General features: G+C 40.9%; 1 protein-coding gene across 1 annotated transcript in view; it reads right to left on the reverse strand.

Moving 5' to 3' along the window:
- COL25A1 (collagen type XXV alpha 1 chain) overlaps positions 1 to 19,916 on the reverse strand; it is a 343,017-nt gene that overhangs the window by 66,167 nt on the left and 256,934 nt on the right. Inside the window, exons 10-12 of the mRNA XM_054161728.1 lie at positions 19,469 to 19,504; positions 9,992 to 10,018; positions 7,881 to 7,925 (exon numbers count right to left, since the gene is read on the reverse strand). Coding sequence (XP_054017703.1) covers positions 7,881 to 7,925; positions 9,992 to 10,018; positions 19,469 to 19,504 — 108 coding nt within the window. The remainder of the gene's footprint in view (positions 1 to 7,880; positions 7,926 to 9,991; positions 10,019 to 19,468; positions 19,505 to 19,916) is intronic.

A 19,916-nucleotide genomic window follows, 5' to 3' on the forward strand; every position in this document is an offset into this window, starting at 1 on the left:
GCATTAAGCTCACAGGGAGTTAAATAGCCACTGGAGTCAGCCCTTTGTCAAGACTCCTTTGTACTACAGTAGCTCTAAGGCTGAAGGAGTAGCACAGGCATTTGATACATGAGTAGTCAGGATTTGAAGCTGTTGGAGATTAGGCAAAAGTGTCCTAAAAAGGATTGACCTGAAAGGCACTTGAAGAAAACTGCCAGTTGACAAAATGAAGCAGAAGGGACCAATGAATATGCACTTGTTTCTCCTCATCCCCACACCACAAACAAGTTTCTTTCTGTTCCCTTCATTTTAAAGCAGCTGCTGTCGGCTGGCATTTTCAGGGGTTTAAATCTCTGATCAAAGGGTTGACACCCCAGCTTGCACTTTCCTCCCAGGTTTACATATCAGTGCTATGAATGCAGAGAGCTACTACTGTGACGAAAAGGAGACTGCAAAAAGGGGACAAAAGAATTATCTTAGAATTATCTTATTTCCATTGTAAAAAAGTGAGAAGCTCAGGCTGTCATGTAGTCACATTAAATCCCTGTTCACACCAACAGTCACATTTCTGACCTATAGGCCACTTTCCTATGGCCAATGTTACACTTTGGGCACTGTTCTAGTACTAGTGAAAGGCAGAAATTAGCTCTGGGAATGTGAAAGATTGAAAGCAGTCATGGAAAGACAGGACAGAAATGACCTTGTGGCTTCATACTTTTGAAATTATTATCTTTCTGTTTATTATGTCTGAAGAGCAGGGGCTAAAATAATTTTCTGTCATACCTATAACATTCTATTCCCTATTTCAGAACCCTCCTTTCTTCTCCATACAAGGAATCAGAGAGTAAAATGGTGAAATAAAAATGTACAGAACATAAGCAACTCTATATCCTACCCCTGGTGGATGTTCACAGTTCACAGCAAAATCAGTTTCGTGTCAGTGAGCCTCTCTTTTTCATGCTGCATGTCTTGTAAGCATGGTAGTCTGGCTTTATGTGTAGGTATTTTAACAATTCCTTTAAAGTCTAACATAAAAAAAAACCCCAAGGAAACAAAAATACAAAACACCAGCTCTCTCCAACCAATCAATAAAAACCAAACAAAACACCCCAACCCCCCCAAAAAAACCCCTGACCAATATCCCACCCCCAACCAACTGAGAAAGCAAACAAAGCCTTGACAGACCTCCCATCAATTAGGAAATTCCCTAAGCACTCATGAAGCAAAACTGCAGCTAACATTTAGAAAATGAGTAGACTGGTAGCTCTTCCATTACTATGTAGTAAAATACTGTGTTGTGTTAGGAATATTGGTCCCAAAAGATGATTTTGCTTCTTGACATGAAAATAATTTAAAATACTTCTGTTACAAACTATAGTTAATTACTTAGAATCACAGAATTGTCTGGGTTGGAAGAAACCTCAAGGATAATCTAGTTCCAACCCCTCCTGCCATGGGCAGGGATACCTCACAGTAGATCATGTTGCTTGGAGTCTCATCCAGCTTGGTCTTAAAAACCTCCAGGGATGGGGTTTCTACCAGCTCCTGTTCCAGTGTCTCACCACTTTCCTTCCATTTGTTTATGAGTCAAAGCACATACTAAAAGTAGAGTGCAAATTGCTGTACAAGCATGCTTCAGCCTCACAGGTTGGGGTTTTGGAGATGAACAAAAAGTATAACTGTCCTTTAAAAAGCTGAAGATGGTTATGCTGCTGTTCAAGGAGTGATGCATGCAAGGGAAACCTAGACATTCAACAATTAAAAAAACACAACAAAACAAAACCAAACTACAAAACTAGATCCTTAATCTCACATACTTGTTTACATTCAGCTGGCCATGGCTAATGCCCTTCCTTACTTGCACTGCAGTCTCTTTTTAACAGCACTTAACACAGAAAAGGTGTTAGGCTGTAGAAACTGGTTTCTTCTGACCATCATCTAGCTTTCAAATAGAGATTGCATGTTGCAGTTTTGGTTTTCCCCTTACACAGAATCACTGAATAGTTGTGGTTAAAAGGTACCTCTGGAGACCATCTTGTTCAGCTGTCCCTTCTCAAGCATAGTCACCTACAGCGACATGCCCAGGACCATGTCCAGATAGCACTGTCCAGACCTTCAAACATGGAGACTCTACAGCCTCCCTGGGCAACATGCATCAGTGCTCAGTCATACTCACAGTTAAAAAAGTGTTTCCTTCTGTTCAGAGGGAACCTCCTGTGTTTCAATTTGTGCCCAGTGACTCTGATCCTGTCACTAGGCACCACTGAAAAGCACTTGGCTCATCCTCCTCTCACCTTCCCTTCAGGTGTTTGACCAGTTGTTAAGATTCCTCCCAAGGAATGCCAAGAACACACCCAACTCTGCCATTACATTCAGGAGTTCCAAGTAATTCAAAGAATAATCAGAAAGGATGTTCTGCTCTAGAGCCCTCAATATAGGAAGGTCATGGGCCTGATGGGATGGGTCCAGAGGAGGGCCACAAGAATGACCATGGGGCTGAAGCACCTCTACTACAAGAACAGGCTGAGGAAGCTGGGGCTGTTCAGCCTGGAGAAGAGAAGGCTCCAGGGAGACCTAATCACTACCTTCCAGTACCTGAAGGAGGCCTGCAAGAGACTGCTTACAAAGGCCTGTAGTGATAGGATGAGGGGCAATGGCATGAAACAAGTAGATTTAGGTAGGATGTTAGGAACAAGTTCTTTACAATGAGGGTGGTTGAGTACTGGAACAGGTTGCCCAGGGAGGTGGTTGAGGCCTCATCCCTGGAGATATTCAAGGAGAGGCTCGATAAGGCTCTGGGTGACCTGATCTAGTTGAGGATGTCCTTGCTTACTGCAGTGGTGTTGGACAAGATGACCTTTCCAACCCAGGTGATTCTATGATTTTCACAGCACACAAGAACACCTTGGTTCAAGTCTTTTAGCACTGAAAGACCGTATCTTTTTCCTGTATTTGGGCAAAGAACCTCCTTCAATGCCCTGCTCAATAAATAAGTGTAGTAAAACCCTTGAATAGTCTTGTGGTAATAGGAGTCTTAATGTTCACACTGAAGTGATTCTGAATTTGCTGAGCATTTAAATGTGTAGAGCACTGTGTGGGCTCTGCTGCTAATATGAGAAAAATCTGTCAATACGGACTCATAAAAACTGCTTCAGGACAGGTCTGAAAATGTATCACCCACCAGAGTCCATATCAAAGGAGTCACAGCAGTTGAAAGAGTGCTTCTCCTTACTGGAGTGCTCCGTGCCCTGGAGGCATATACCTTCACATCTAGGATTAATCAGCTAAAAATAACGTGGCTAGAGGCCCCAGCTTTTCTTGTTTGTATAGAGAAAAACAGCCTGGAGGCTGCTGCTCTGAAACAGTTTTAGTTTGGTTGAGATGCATAACTCTGTCTACTCCAGGTGGTTGATACCCACCTCAGCCTGAGAGGAAAGGCTGCCAGTATTGCTATATTTTTCAGTCATTAGAATATAATCAATTTTAGGGATAAGGAAACACAAGAGGCCCCAAAGTCTAATCCAGCCTAATTTTACTCTAAAATACATAAATGAGGAGAGAAGGGGGAAAAGTGATTTCTCAGACATGTTACTGTGATTTCCATTTCAAACCAGGGTTGAATTACCAGCTTTCAACTTTCTTTTCACCTCCCTCAGGAGTAACTTAAAATTGTTTGTTTAAGGACTGGAAATCTCTCCTGGCCCACTCACTACCTGAAATTAAGTGGAAAGAGTCTTCGACAAGACTCAGCTGGCCTACAAACCTGTCTGAGGGTTTGTGAACTACATTTAATGATTGTTCCTGCTTTTATGCACTTTATTTGAAAAAAAAAAAATGCTAGCACATGCATACCCTCTCTCGTTTCTCTAAAGAGATTTGATAATACTACTTTCAAAATGTGTCCCCTACATAGTACATGCTGATGGGGAAGTTCATGCAAATTGAAGTAAAAACGAAATTTGAAGAAAGCAATAAGGACAGCACACAGCCAGACTTGAAGGCAACTGATCAAGAAGGGAAGCTCTTCTGAGATTTATCAGATTGCTAATGTCAGACTACTGAAGCAATTTGAAACAAAGTGATTTAGCCTGGCCACACACTCTGTTTGCAATAAACCCTTACAAAAACCCCCAAATAGCAAGTACCACGTGAGAAAAGGCATTCCATGGAAGTATAAAGGGCAAACTCTTATTTAGAGAGCTTGTTGCACAGACTCCAGAAACTGGCCTCCTTGCCTCAGGGCAAGTGCAATCCTTGCTTAGAGGACCTCCCTTTTTCTCCTTGTGTTGCTGCTGCTGTCACTAGGAGTCCTTATATCAATACCACTTAGCAAATACCAGAATAGGTGCTCTATATTTGCACAGCTGAACTTTTCAAGAATCTCTTTGAGGCCATTTCAACATGATTAATGTAGGGATCTGATATCCCAAGATCACTGCATCCTCATATTCTCCATGCAGGTATAGTCCTTTCTCATGCTATTTGAGTACCTGAGGTGTGAAGGAAGTGAAGGCTATCTCCCATAGCATCTTGCTGTGAAGCAACCTGCTGCAGGTGGATTGCACAACAGTCTGCAAGGGGAGCACTCAGAAAGAACCTCCTTGCTCTCTCAGAAGTTTTCTGTCCATCCCAACAACTCAGTTGTAGGTGTTACTGGGCAGCTCCTTTCCAGCTGCTGTTCTCAACAAGATAAGCAGAGTGTGACCATAGTTTCCCAAATGCAGGAATAAGCAAAGAATGTAAGCACTCTTGCAAGACTATCTGTAATGTTTCATGAAATTTGGTCTAAAAACCAACCAACCAAAGAAAGTTAAGTTTTTATGGCAATTATTTTGCTACTACTCTTCATGGAAGGAAAAAAAAATCTACTGCTCAACAGTCCCGCAAAAACATGTGGGTCATGTAAAATTACACTTACTCTAATGTCTAGAGATAGTCTAAGAGAAGTGGTTCATAAGTTAAGGGATTAGAAAATTTGTCTAAATGCATTCAGAATTTATGACCTCATTACTAGACCTATTGGCCAGACTTGTCAATCGTCTCCCATAATCCACTATTTTAATTAAAGTGGCAAAGGGAAAGGAGAAGAAAAATTACAGAGAGATGTGTAAGATGGAGCTGACCTCACTCTGCATTATTCCACTGCTTAAGGGGACAGCAAAGATAATTCATTGCTGGCATTCATCAGCTGAAAAATATTTCATTGTCCAGATGAGGAAAGCATTCACACACACACTTAATTTTAAGCACAGAGCTTAACACTAACTGCCTTTTAAAGTAAGAAAAAATATTAACTTGGAACTTAGTGCACTGCACATGCTGCTGTTTGACAGAGCAGGCTCATAGATTAAAAGGCAACCAAGACAGTGAGGCTTTTGTAAAGCTTTTCTACTATGTACATTTTAAAAAGGGAATGACTTGCATCACACATTCAGCTTGAGTTCAACTATTCTGCAAATCAACATGAATCTGTATGAGAAAAAACAGGAGTGCCAGCAGACAGCTCACAGCACAGCATAGCTCTTAAAATTACTGCTCTGGTCTTCATTTTGCAGTATCTTCTGTGTCACACTGCATGAGAATCTGGTTTTTTTCATAGAAAGTATAAGAATGGACCCTTTGGTAGGAAAATATTATCATGGGAGTCTTGGGTTGGACTATATTTCGTAACTTTAGACAAATACTGCTTCAGTTTAACTTTATTTAATCATAGAATCAATAAGGTTGGAAGAGACCTCAAAGATCATCAAGTCCAACCTGTCACCTAACACCTCATGACTACTAAACCATGGCACCAAGAGCCACATCCAATCCCCTCTTGAACACCTCCAGGGATGGTGACTCCACCACCTCCCCGGGCAGCACATTCCAATGGACAATCACTCTCTATGAAGAATATCTTCCTAACATCCAGCCTAAACCTCCCTTGGCACAGCTTGAGACTGTGTCCTCTTGTCATGGTGCTGGTTACCTGGGAAAAGAGACCAACCCCCACCTGTCTACAATCTCCCTTCAGGGAGTTGTAGAGAGCAATAAGATCTCCCCTGAGCCCCCTCTTCTCCAGGCTAAGCAATCCCAGCCTCTCCTCAAAGGGCTTGTGCTCCAAACCTCTCAGCAGCTTTGTTGCCCTCCTCTGGACACCTTCAAGCAAGTCAACATCTTGCCTAAACTGAGAGGCCCAGAACTGGACACAGGACTCAAGGTGTGGCCTAACCAGTGCTGAGTACAGGGGCAGAATGATTTCCCTGCTTCTGCTGGCCACACTGTTCCTGATCCAGGCCAGGATGCCATTGGCCTTCTTGGCCACCTGGGCACACTGCTGGCTCATGTTCAGCCTACTAGCGACCAGTACCCCCAGGTCCCTTTCTGCCTGGCATCTGTCCAGTCACTCTGACCCCAGCCTGCAGCACTGCATGGGGTTGTTGTGGCCAATGTGTAGAAGTGGTTGGACTAGATGATCTCAAAAGTCTCTTCCAATCTTGACAGCTCTATCATTCTATGATAATACTCTATTCAAAAACTAGGGTCCTAGCATTATCACTGAATTGACATAACTGATTGCTACATAATTTCTTATAACCACAGTCAAGACACAGTTGTAATACTGGATATTATGCTATTAGAAACAATACATCCTTTTTGTTAGGAAAGAGGGATTGAAATGAAATTATTTGAAACACCTTATTAGTTTTATTCCTAGAGCTTTTGGGGAGGAAGGCAGACTAAAGGATTGCAAATAACTGTTTTACACTACCATTGCTTGCTGCTTAAACACAGCAAACAACCTAAATCCCACATTTTTCTTTTGGTATTCACTGCAGGTGCCTTTGAAGTTCACTTGGAAGGTTAGTGCCTGTGAGAACAACAGATGGATAATACTCTTTACAGTCAGGGAGGGGTATTATTTAAAACCTACTACCTAGATTTGCCAACAAACCTTAGCAATGCTGTGAAATCCTGCTGCTTGACTGTGACCCCTCCTTATGGTGGGCTGTTCTGAACTATGAGTTAACTTGGTGATGGCACTGCAAGATGACACTGGCTTGCCTGAGTTACTGTTTCTTTCTGGTGGTGTTCAAGAATACATCTGTTTGATTTATTTCTCTGCACTTTTGTACTCAACTTCAATCACAGAATCATAGAACTTCTTAAGTTGGAAAGAACCTCTAAGACCACCGAGTCCAGCCTTCGACCTAACACCACCATGGTCTTTAAACCATGTCCCAAAGTGCCATGTCCACACGTTTCTTGAACACCTCCAGGGATGGTGACTCCACTACCTTTCTGGGCATTCTGTTCCAATGCCTGAACACTCTTTCAGTTTCTAATATATAAACCAAACATCTTCTGGTAAAATTTGAGGCCATCTCCTCTTGTTCTATCACTTGATGCTAGGAAGAAGAGACCAACCCCCACATTACTACAACCTCCTTTTAGGTAGTTGTAGAGAGGAAAGAGGTCTTCATTCAGCCTCCTCTTCCTCTTCTCTTTCACATTATTCTCTATCTATGTTTCCAGTATCTTTTTATTCTGTATTTGTAGGTTGCATTAACAATGTATTGACATTGTATAAATGCCCAGTATCAACACAAAGAGTCTAAAACTTTGTAAATACATTGTCTAGAGTTGCACATCAGTAATACTCATTTCTTTCAGGAACTTACCAGTCATCATGAACTCTGGCCAAACTTCACCTTAATCAATTAGGTTTGTTGCTTGTTGAAGTAAAACTAGCAAAAGCTACTTCAGAGCACAAATTGGACTGTACAGTCTTTTCCATGAAGCCAAATTGAAACTACAGTTCTGAATCTAAGTTTGCATATTGCTCATGTGAACAAGCCCTGAGTAGCTTTAATCAACTACATAAATAATGGCAGTGCTGACAAAGTCAGTGAACTCACCACTTGTCCGTCTCTCCCTGGAACACCAGGCACTCCAACAGAGCCCTGGTGGGAAACAGATGCTGATGTTTAGCAAATTAAACAGGTCATGAAACCTTTCATCTCTTAATACAGTACTTAGAAATGATGGTGAATGTTTGCTTATTGTAATTGCAATAAATTCTGGAAAAAAACCATTTTTCCCTCCAAGCTGAGCTCTCTTTTCAGTTGAGATTTGACACCAATTAGACAAGTTCCCATGTTGTGCATTTTAATGATTGTCGCACTGTATGGCCTCTTCTAGAAACAAGCGTTCCAGGTTGATGGTTGCCCTGTAATGTTGTGGATGCTTCCCAAGAAATGCAGCAGTTAAAAATGAAATTCCATTTAATGCTGTGAATAAATTTTCAGACTGATCCCACACAATCAAACACAGCACCTGCACCTTCCCCCTTGCACTTCAAGACAGATGCTTCAAGCTCAGTAGCAGGTGGTGCTGATCTAAGGCTTTTAAGAGATAATCCGCCACAATTGATGGTGCAAATTACTCCTTGAAATTCCATCAGTATTACTCTAATAAAAATGTAAAAGCCAAACACAAGGAGTAGACAAAGAAGGAAAGCAAAACATTAATATTGACTTGTGACATTACAGTGATCTTTTCACAAAGCTCCCACTCTATAAGTTTCTCCATGATGGGCAATTTTTCTGAAGGAACTTGTGTGACTGCTGGTACTGATGGTTAGTGAAAACCTGAGGCATGAGGAAAGCAGGAAAACTGCAGGTGCTTGCACAGCATTCTCCTCTTCTGCAATAATAAAAAGCTCAGCAAGGAAACTGAAAGCAGATTTTTTTTGTCTTTCATTTATAAACACCCCAACAGCATACACACCCATGACTGCTATTTGAAAGGTTGGCACACTAAAAAACAAAACAAAAAAGGTCAAGAGACTGGGACAATGGTCAGGGGGCTTTAAACCATCATCCTCAAGAAACTATCCTCTTTATACCAATTGCTTCTCTCAGTGAGTCTTCTATAGCTGAAGTTTATCAGATATTTGAAAGCTTATGGGTCTTGTTGATGCTGTACAAATAAAATATCCTTCTCCTCAAATCTTAAGGTATAATGTTATAAAGGCAACTTAGACATCTTTGCAGGTTTACAATGCCGCATTCTTGTGTTGCTTAACATGAAAGGTAGTTCTCTCCTCCAGCTTACAAGCTCTGTATGGTTCGCAGCTGACAAAATTCCATCAATTTATAGTTTGGGATTACATCTTTGCATGCTAGCAGTTTTTTACTTTCTTTTGTTCAGGAACTTACATTTGAACAGATGTTTACCTTCAAGAGTATTACCTGAGAAGAGAAAAACTAGAGGTGGCATCCTTCTCACAGGTTAATATATTTCTTTCCTTTTTCACACAACGTTTTCATCTTTTGAAATCAACTAGAAAATTGCTCGCCTTGGTGGTGTGTAGGTGAGATGCTGGTAAAATGCCACTTACTAGCTGTTATTGAAGATATATCTAGGACTGCTTTAATGGTGTCATTCCATAAATCCTAAACTCACTCCATCAAACTGAGGCAGTCAGCTCTAATGAGCATAAATAACACTGAAAGCATACTCAGGAAGTCAGGTCTTGGGTTACTGAAAGAACAGGAAGACACCATCAGACCACCTGAACACTGCCATGCAAACTCCATTTATCAGCAACACCTATGTCCTTTGTTTATGCTGGTCAGGTTTTTTTTTAGTCATATGGCACTGATCTACTTGAGTAAGGACATGCATTTAATCAGAAACTCTATCTCCCCACCTTCCACAACATTTTAACCTTGGTTTCCTAGTTGTACTAGTGCATGAATAAGAAAATTATAGTGACCTTTTCACCTGCAAGTTAAGCAGACAGATTGGAAACAGTCTGCTCTGCATTGCTTGAACTTCCTATGATGGGGGAAATGAGAAATCTGATGTCTCACCTTGTACTCCTGCATTTTGCAAAAACAAAATTCAGAGCCTAAACTAACTGATTCATTGCAGTGTGCAGTAGCTAATTCCATTTACTCATTCTGCTAGCAATTTGGCACCTGAAGGAATAATCACTTTCACAGCATTGTTGTTCATACTATACCTTTTGTCCTGGAGGCCCCTGAGGTCCCTGCAAAGGGAAAACAATTCAATTAACATCACGATTCTAGCCAATTGAAACTGAAATGACCAATTAAAACTGTCTTATTGTGTAAGTGTTCTGATACGGGACTGAAACCAGTTGATGTTTTATACATCAAAGAAAAGTAAAACTTTAAGCTCAAAATACACAATGGATCTTTTCTCTTCTCTTTTGGAACTGATCTAACTACTGACTGGAAGACTCAATTATCCACCCCCCCCCCCCACACACACACCCTGCCCCCCCTTCTAATCTTTTCTCTTCCAACCCATCTGTTTCTTCTAATACTGGCAAATCTGTTAGCATTAAGATGACTGTGTTTTTCCTCTTGCTGATACCAGCTAAAAGCCAGTTGTGTGTTCTCAGTAAGACATCTGCTCAGTAGCATAAAAACAAGGTTTATAAAAAACAAGTACTTTTTTAAAACAAAGAGAAGTAGAAGCCTCAAAATCTTCTCACCTTCTCGACAGCAGCATACATGACTATGTTTTACTCAAGATGTGACCTGTGCCATTGCTTGCAAGTTAAGAGAAAAATCACTTTAGAAATCATTAAGCATGCTCTTGGGAAGAAAGGAATCACCATTTTGTCCCCATGACATGAGAAGGCGGGAAGAGACATCTCAATTCAGGAAAGCTTAACTGCTTAGTGTCAGATGGGAGTCAAAGTCCCACTGATATTAATAGGACCCATTTCTCATCTGGCATCTCTGAAGTACCCAGGTGGTTTGTGGCCGCAGTGAAGAGGGAAGGTAGGAAGGAAATAGATCTCACAACCATTTTGGCAGCCTGCTTTAGCAAGAACCAGAATAAAAAGGCCAAACCTGCAGAATCCAAATCCTTTTGATATGTGAAAGAATAAAGAAAGAATTGACTGATGTCGTAACTGCAATTATTCATAAAACATAAAGGATTACTGTTTTGAAATGGAAGGCCTATTTTATTCTTAAGGTAGCATGAAGTTAGACAGAATCCTCTACCATTGGTGGATGGGCTGATGCAAAGCTTTTTGGAACATTGTTCCAATGCAGCTTTAAACTGCTAATGGAAAATACCCAAGCAGTCAGCACTAATGATGACCAGACCAATGAGTAGAGTTATCATCTACTTTTTCAGACTGAATTAAAAAAAAAAAAACCACAAACCTCTCCAGCCCACTGTGTTTCAGAAATCCTGAAAATCAGGTCTACTTTACAAGTGCCTGAATTCTAACCTCAAGATTTGATCTCAAGCCTGAGGACAGCAGCAAAACTAAATGCGGCAAATGAAGAACAGCCTATTTCCTAAGCATTGTTTGCATATAGTCCCCAAGAAAACTGAAGGTGGTGGAAAAAAGAAAAAAGAAAAAAAAAATCAAGATGAGGTTGGTAGGGGACAGTGCCCTGCTGGGAAAGGAGCCATGGATATTAACAACATACCAAACAGACAGGTCTTTTTCCCTTTCTTCCAGAGAAGAAGCAGCTTCTTTCAGTGCCCAACATCATGTCAGGTGATGAACTAAAAATTTTCCCCTTCTTCTGTGAGAGAGATGCAAGTCTGGCTAACATCTTAAAAATTCTAAGAAATTATTGCTCAAACTAGAGCTTTCCTGTGTCACCCTCATCAAAACATGCTTCAGATGTTTATGTTCCGGCCAACAGTTATCTGTTGACCTTTCTCATGTTAACGTCTTGCATTTTGGGAGTATTTCAGGTCTTCAGAAAACTTTCTCCATCAGTAGGCCAGACTGAACATAGAGCAACTGATGACTGCCTTCATGGTTTGTACTTGCTGCTTTTATTTCCAGTGAATGAATATTGCCTCTTCAGTTTCTAACTACTTAAGAAGCTAATAAAACCTTCTAAAGACATTCAACTGTATTAAATTACTATTTTGGGAGCCCTCAGTACCAAGTTACTATTTGAAGGGAAAATGATCACTCACTTATTAATCCTATCCTCCAAAGTAAACTGTTTAAATATGCTGCTCTGTTGAGTGCTTTGTGCCTGGTGCTTGCAGCTGTCAGCTTGTGGGATGGATATAATTCAAGACATTGCAGATGTCTACAGGAAAAGATCTTTCCTCAGAATTTTCCCCTCACTGTTGTAGTCATTCCAGCTCCTCCAGAGGAGTTATTGAATAAGAAAATATTTACATAGTAGCATAGCCTAGATTTTTATGGTGCTTTTAAAATGAATTAGAGAAAAGAACCAGCAGATACTTAATACTATTTTATTCAATTAGCAGTTTTTCTCTGACTGGAAATGGTTCTGTCTCATGTTCATTGAGCTACCACGCCACTTGATGACAAGAAAAGTCCTCAACACAGGATCTTCAGAAAAGGTATGCTCAGCAAAACAACTTCAATTAGAAGCTTACCTAAAGTGATACATTTCACAATTCACACACAATTGATTAGGTTTTCTTACCTTTTTAAAGTTCAGACTGCAAAACATAACTGAATAGGAACAATTTTTCTTTAAAGCACTGCTCCCTAGCATTGGGAAGGAAGCTCAAAGCTACTGAAATCTTAGCAGCTCATCCACTGAGAGCTCACATCCCTCCTTCACATAAGCCTGCCAGCCCTCACTTAGAAAACCTGAAATTAAATCACTAATAGAAAATTACATTAAAAAAACACTCTAAACCACTCCAGAATTGCTGTAAATTGGCTGTTTTCTATGTTATCTACATTCAGTGAGCAAGGCACTGAATCACACTGGAGAGATGGAAAGAAGCAAGTAAATGACATTTGAGAAAATAACAGAGAACATGAAGGGATTAAAAAAACACAAAACCCACCACCAAGTTCATTTCCAGATAGCTTCTAGAAGAATCTACAGAATCAATATGACCATGTGGATTCTTTTTGCCCCAGTTATTATGCCGTACTAGGGAGAGAGCTGTCTTGCCCGCTTAATGAACAAGCAGTAGGATCAGCAACTGTGTAGGTCTTTGAGACAGAAGCAGAAAGCAAGAAATACATGAAGCTTTCCAACCAACTCCTTAGATGATTTTGTTTTTCCTTTCTGTTTCTTCAACTTCTCTGTGTTTCATAACAGCTGTAGTGGCATACGGGCTCTGCTGGTTGCTCCAATGCAGCTGAGGGGATGTTTTGCAAATGCAGAGTCAGCTAAACCTCACTTTGGATAGAGCTCTTCTACAACTAGGTTCAGGCAGCCCAGTGCAGACAGCTGTTACCACCTTCAACCCCTCATCCCTAAAGCCTCTGCTCAGCAGTGACCAGGCACATACTAGTTGGAGGCTCAATCTGCTACTACAGGAAAGGAATTGTCACTCAGCCTCTGTAACTACCATCCCTGGGAATATGAAGGTAAAACAAAAGCCTTTAAGGCAAGAGCAATAGAGTTCTTTCACCTCCTACCTTCTTTAAAACCGATCAATGAATCAGTCTACAACAGTTTATGCAGACAACGTTGACAGTAACTATTTGTCACAGGAAGCTGCCAGAGTTTCCATGTAGGGATAGAATAGAATAAACCAGGTTGGAAGAGATGCTCGAGATCATCGCGTCCAACCTATCATCCAACACCTACCTAATCAACTAAACCATGCAACCAAGCACCCTATCAAGTCTCCTCCTGAACACCTCCAGTGATGGTGACTCTACCACCTCCCCGGGCAGCCCATTCCAATGGGCAATTACTCTCTCTGTGTGGAATTTTTTTCCTAACCACCAGCTTAAACCTCCCCTGGTGCAGCTTGAGACTATGTCCTCTTGTTCTGGTGCTGGTTGCCTGGGAAAAGAGACCAACCTCCACCTGTCTACAACCTCCCTTCAGGTAGTTGTAGAGAGCAATAAGGTCTCCCCTGAGCCTCCTCTTCTCCAGCATGGATGAACATCCAGGATGTTCAGCATCAACTCCACGGGTGACTAATGTTAAAATGCCCATTTTATAAAGAGCACCTAGGCTTCAAAAGTTCCAGTGAATGTTCATGAAACCATGACTGCTTGGCATGTTAAAAATTAAGTTAATTTTCTTTAAATTGACACACATTTACTGAGAAACTTCATCTGAGGGCTGACAATTTTGGTTGTCAGAACTGCATAGAACAGGAAGAAAATGTCATAAAAACTAAAAGCAGTTCTCACTTATTCAGCTACCATGAATGCTTCAGAAGAACCCTTTGCTGTCACGTGCAATTGGCTGCAATCTAGGCAGCTATCACAAGCCTCACTGAATGATGTTCTCATCCAGACAGCTCTTCAGATGGGAAGATGGAAAAAGGTTTGTTGTTCTTAAGAAGTTCAGTTATCATCTGTGTTTGTCTGGAGATGGAGAATTATTTGATAGGTACTTAAGCACTTAGAAAACTGAGTAACCCAGAAAAAATAAATATTTATAGAAGTCTTCTGAGCAACTGCATTTTAAAAGCTAAAATATTTCCACTATGAATGCCATTCTTCAAACACCGCTTTCTGAAATCAGCAGACCTCCAAGAGCTTGTGTCGTACCAAATGTTGGCATCACAGAAATGATTGGATGAAGCTGGACACTTTGGTTAGGCCTTGACAAATAACTACCTGGAATAAATAAAAAATAGTAAAAAAATAACAAAAGCCAACTGAAAAGTCTGACCTAAATGGAGTTAGAACAAATATTCTGAGTCCAGAATTCTTCCTAGGCCTCCTTTCTAGTGTTACAATTATATTTTCCTTTTAACTTTACTCTGTTCCTCATCCTTCGGCAAGCTGCTAAACAAGAAATAATGCAGCCCTGTAAAGGTTAAAGCTGCAGTTTCAAAGCACAGAAACCCAGGGTGTAATACAGCAAGAGCCTATCAAGGTGCTTTTGTATTCAACCTCTAGTGATTCAGTTGCTTAACATTCAAAGAAATGTATGAAATAGAAAGTTGGGGCCTTTTCAGTTTGATTTCCTTTACAAGCTATCAGAGTTCATGGACATCAAGCACAAGCACCAAATGAAAATGCCTAACAAAAATATATTGAAAAAGTGAATGTTTTTGTGTAATGAAGAAGTTATGCAGCAAACAAAGCCACAATGGTGCCATACATGATTATACAAAATCACTCTTATTCCAGTGCTTTGAGAAAAAATCCCCAACCCAACAACAACCAAAAATAAAAGGCCTGTTTTCAAAAACATTTCCATAGTTCCCATGTAAAATAAATGCTTTTTGTACCTAGAAAGACTCCAGGAGTTATTGTGTGTATATTTCTATGAGACAGAAGAAGTTCCAAGACTGTCCCTGAAAACAGGTATTTCCCCTTTGGTGCCTATAAGAATCATGAAACAACCAGAAGAGAATCATAGAATCATTCAGCTTGGAGAAGGCCTTTTGAGATGGTTGAGCCCATTCATTAACCTAATACTGCTGAGTCCACCACTAAATTATGTCCCTGAGTGCCACATCTTTTAAGTACTTCAAGGGATTTTGACTCCACCACTACCCAGAACAGCCTATTGCTATGCTTTGCAACCTTTTTGATGAAGAAATATTTCCCAATATCCAGTGTAGACTTCCCCTGGGGCAACTTGAGGCTATTTCCAGTTGTCTCATCATGTTACGTGGGAGAAAAGTCCAACATCCACATGGCTCTAACCTCCTTTCATACAGTTGTAAAGAGTGAGAAGGTTTTCGCTCAGCCTCCTTTTCTTCAGACAGAGCAAACCCAGTTCCCTCAGCTGTTCCCCACAAGACCTGTTCTCCAGACTCTCCATGAGCTTTGTTGCCCTTCACTGAATGTGTTCCAGCACCTCAGTGTCCTTCTTGTAGTGAGGGGCCCAAAACTGAACACAGTGTTTGAGATGTGGCCTCATTGGCGTCAAGTACTGGGGGACAATCCCTTCCCTAGTCCTGCTGGCCACACAATTTCTGATACAAGCCAGGATGCTGTTGGCCTTCTTGGCCACTTGAGCACACTGCTCTCTCATCTTCAGCTGGCTGTTGACTGACACCCCCAGGTCTACTTCAATCAGACAGCGTTCCAGCCTCTCTGCCCCAAGCCTGGAGCGTCCTTGGGGTTGTTGTGATCCAAAGGCAGGCCCCAGCACTTGGGTTTGTTGAATCTCCTTGAGTACTGTGTCCAGTTCTGGGCCCCTCAATTTAAGAAGGACATTGAGACTCTTGAATATGTACAGTGAAGGGCAACAAGACTGGGGAGAGGCCTTGAGCACAATCCCTATGAGGAGAGGCTGAGGGAGCTGGGATTGTTTAGCCTGGAGAAGAGGAGGCTCAGGGGAGAGCTTATTGCTCTCCACAATTACCTGAAAGGAGGTTGTAGCCAGGAGGAGGTTGGTCTCTTTTCCCAGGCAATCAGCACCAGAACAAGAAGACACAGTCTCAAGCTGCACCAGGGGAAGTTTAGGCTGGAGGTGAGGAGAAAGTTCTTCACAGAGAGAGTTGTTAGCCATTGGAATGTGCTGCCCAGGGAGGTGGTGGAGTTGCCGTCCCTGGAGGTGTTCAAGAGGGGATTGGATGTGGCACTTGGTGCCATGGTTTAGTAGTCATGAGGTCTTGGGTGACAGGTTGGACTTGATGATCTTTGAGGTCTTTTCCAACCTTATCGATTCTATGATTCATACAACTGACCTCACCCATTGAGCCAGCCTGGCCAGGCCCATCTGTAGTGCCTTCCTACCTTCAGGTGGATCAAGACTCCTGCCCAACTTGGTGTCAAGTGCAAATTTTCTGAGGGTGCCCTCAACACTGTCATTCAGATCACTGTGAAGATGTCAAATAGAACTGGCCTCAATACTGAGCCCTGGGGAACACAACTTGTCACTGGCCACCAGCTGGATTTAACTCCATTCATCACCATTCTCTGGGCCCAGGAATCCAGCCAGTTCTCAACCTATAGAAGAGTACACTTGTCCAAACCACAGGCAATCAGTTTATCCAGGAGGATGCTGTGGGAACTGATATCAAGAACTTTACTAAAGTTCAGCTAGACAAGATCCACAGCTTTTCCCTCATCTGCTGAGCAAATCATAAAGTAGTTAGTTGCAATTTGTGCCTGGTTTCCATTGCACTTAAAACCCCTGCAGCTCTGTAAGAGCTGAATATACGATTCCTCTGTGTAGAAAGGATTAAAAGAATTCAGAGTGAGGCCAAGCATTAGGGTTACCAAAAGGGTTAAGTTTTGAAATGTTACATGGACCAAGCAAAATGTATGGTAAGAAGGAAGGCCATTAGTTCCCTTGGCTTTTCAATCTTTTCCGTTAAATTTGTGTCCTGATTCTCATGATTCATCCTTTCTTCCCATGAAATTTGTCTGCTTTTCCTGATCATAAGTACTCTTAAATAGCATACAAGAGCTCTTCTGGTTTTATTTATTTATTTATGTATTTATTTTATTTTCTCCTTTTGAGAATGAATCATAAATGAGTTTGTGATTGTTTTCTACCCAAGAGCGGGGATTTCTTGTTGAAGAATATTCATGAGAACTTAGAGTGACTCAGTGTTGGGAAACCTCCAAGGTTGACACTGATACATTGACATTTTCAGATTCATAAACTGCAACAGGAGAGAAGGTGTACATGGGGTGTTGTTTCTTTGTTTTTCCCTAATTTCCACATAGAAGAGATTTTGGTGCTTGTGTTTTTGGAAGATCAAAAATTGCAATGTTTTCAGCTTCTTGGAAAAGAAGCAAATTTAAATATGCTTAGTGCGTGAATCAACTGCTTTTTGACATGGAATAAACCCCAATCTATTATTGGCTTTAAAGACAGGGAAGTAGTTTTCCAGATGTTTTGCATGAACAGAGCACTCCAGAATAACCACAAAACTCAGGTAAAGGTGTCTCTTTGCAAAAGAAAACTATACTATAATGATTAACCCAAATGCAAATTCCCTCTGCTTAAAGATATATAGCTTTCCAGACTAGAACTTTTGTGCCTATACAGTCTTGCTGGGCATCTGTTCAAGGAAATAAGACCTAATGTTACTGTTTTTCCTAGATATTCAGAACAAGGAGGATGTTCTTCCAAAGAATATTGCTGTTTTCTGTGAATGGCAGTGGAAAAGTGTAACCTTGCAGTTAAGTCTGCAAAATGCTACATCTTTAAAATGAATTAATATTAATTTTTCATCTTAGGTTTAAATGAACAAAATGGACTCACAGGAACCAAGCAGATCTGACTGGGAAGTGCTGCTGGTTTCAATTCAGCCTTTCAGGCCAATGGTCAAGGCCAAAGTCTCAGATGAAGTGAATCTTCACAGCTCCTCTGGGAAGCTATTACTTGTAATTTTGTTTTCAATGGCTAGAGTTCTGCAGAAGCCTTCTTTGTTTCAATCTGGTAGCACATTCATAGTAAATTTTATAAGGTGTTGGTCTTAAGCTGTTCAGCTGCAAAAGTTTACTAAGGACTAACAGATGAAATGGAAATTCTCAGCCTTTCCCAGCAGCTATACTTTTTTTCCCCCACAGTAAAATGCATTGGCCTTGACTTGCAGGAAACCTCAAAAGACTCAAAATTAGGCATTTTGTAACCTCTGCACTTCAGTAATGGCTGCCACAGCAATGACTAAGTGAATGATAAGAAGCTCTGCCATTCTGTTAATCAGTTAAAGTGGATAGCATGGGAGGGGGTCACTGCTTAATCAGAAGTTGTATGAGGTTCCCCATAATAGTTAATGTGACATGGCTTAGGTGGAGTTAGATAATGGTTGAACTTGATGATCTTACAGGTCTTTTTCTATGATTCTATGCTTAGGGAGATCTTAAGGGGAAAAGACAAAACCACTGCATGCTTCACAGTTCTGGCAATGTGACAAGCAGAAACTGATGCTGTACCCTGAATCTGAAGCTGATTTACAACCACTGGAGCTTCAATTTGTTTTGAAATGAGTATAACTCCCTATGCAACAAAACTCATTTACTTCCGTATCTGAATGCATTTCACAAAATTTCCTCTCAAATATGTGGAGGAAAAAACCCCAAAACCTCAGGAGAGGAGAATGTTCAGAGAGTTTCAAGCTTGCTGTGCTGTGTCTTCACAGTTCCATCAGGCAAAGGGCTAAAGCTATTACCACAGAGATAGCTGAGATTTTGACTCTTGATGATTCAGGTAGATGATTTTTGTGCTTCTCAAGGGTCCCAAGGTGGAAACTGCTTGGTTTCAGAGACTGTGGTAAGTGGAGACCAGGAAATAGGAAAGCCTGTCTCTTTTTGTTTGTTTATTTTGTTTTGGTTTGTTTTTGTTTGCTTGTTTGTTTGTTTTTCCTTTCTTTGCTGTGCCCTTAGCTGTTTTATTTCCCACTGCTTCTGCAAGCTTCAGGACGGAGTTGGCCTTATATGACAGGTGACCGTATGTAAAGAGGGAATGCTGTCTTTTGTTTTCTTCAGAAATAAGAGTTCAAAGAGTCTGTGACAAAGGAATGTTAGGAAATATGCATCTATAAAACCTCTGGGAATGTCACACTGTGTACATGTTTGTGACAGTTTCTTTGCAAACTGGAAGAGAAGAGGACTTACTATCAATCCTTGTTCTCCTGGTTTTCCTGGTTCACCCTTAAAATAAAATGACAAGAAAAAAACAAAAAAGTGAATAATTTCATCAACATCCCTTGAATTCAGCTTCCTACCTAATAATAAAGTATCTTTAAAATCCCATTCTTAAGCTAGTATGGCAGCTGACTGCACATTAAATGTATAATTTGTTGGCTTTTTAAACTGGCAGGACAAATATCAGACAATTTAAGAGGCAAAGTACTATTTCATAATTCCTGTAATTGTATTCTCGAGGCAACAGTTAAGTGTCCCAGATATGGCCTTGGTTCCAAACACAATATTCCATTCCAGTCAGAGGTGCTAAAGGACACATAGGAAGGTTATCTTCACACGTGTGTTGAATCAAGTGGTTTACGTATTCAAAAATGACTACTCTCTGTCATCACCTTAGTCAGCAGGCATAATTTACTGG

The sequence above is a fragment of the Dryobates pubescens genome, chromosome 1 (assembly GCF_014839835.1).
Source record: "Dryobates pubescens isolate bDryPub1 chromosome 1, bDryPub1.pri, whole genome shotgun sequence".
NCBI classification, from domain to species: Eukaryota; Metazoa; Chordata; class Aves; order Piciformes; family Picidae; genus Dryobates; species Dryobates pubescens.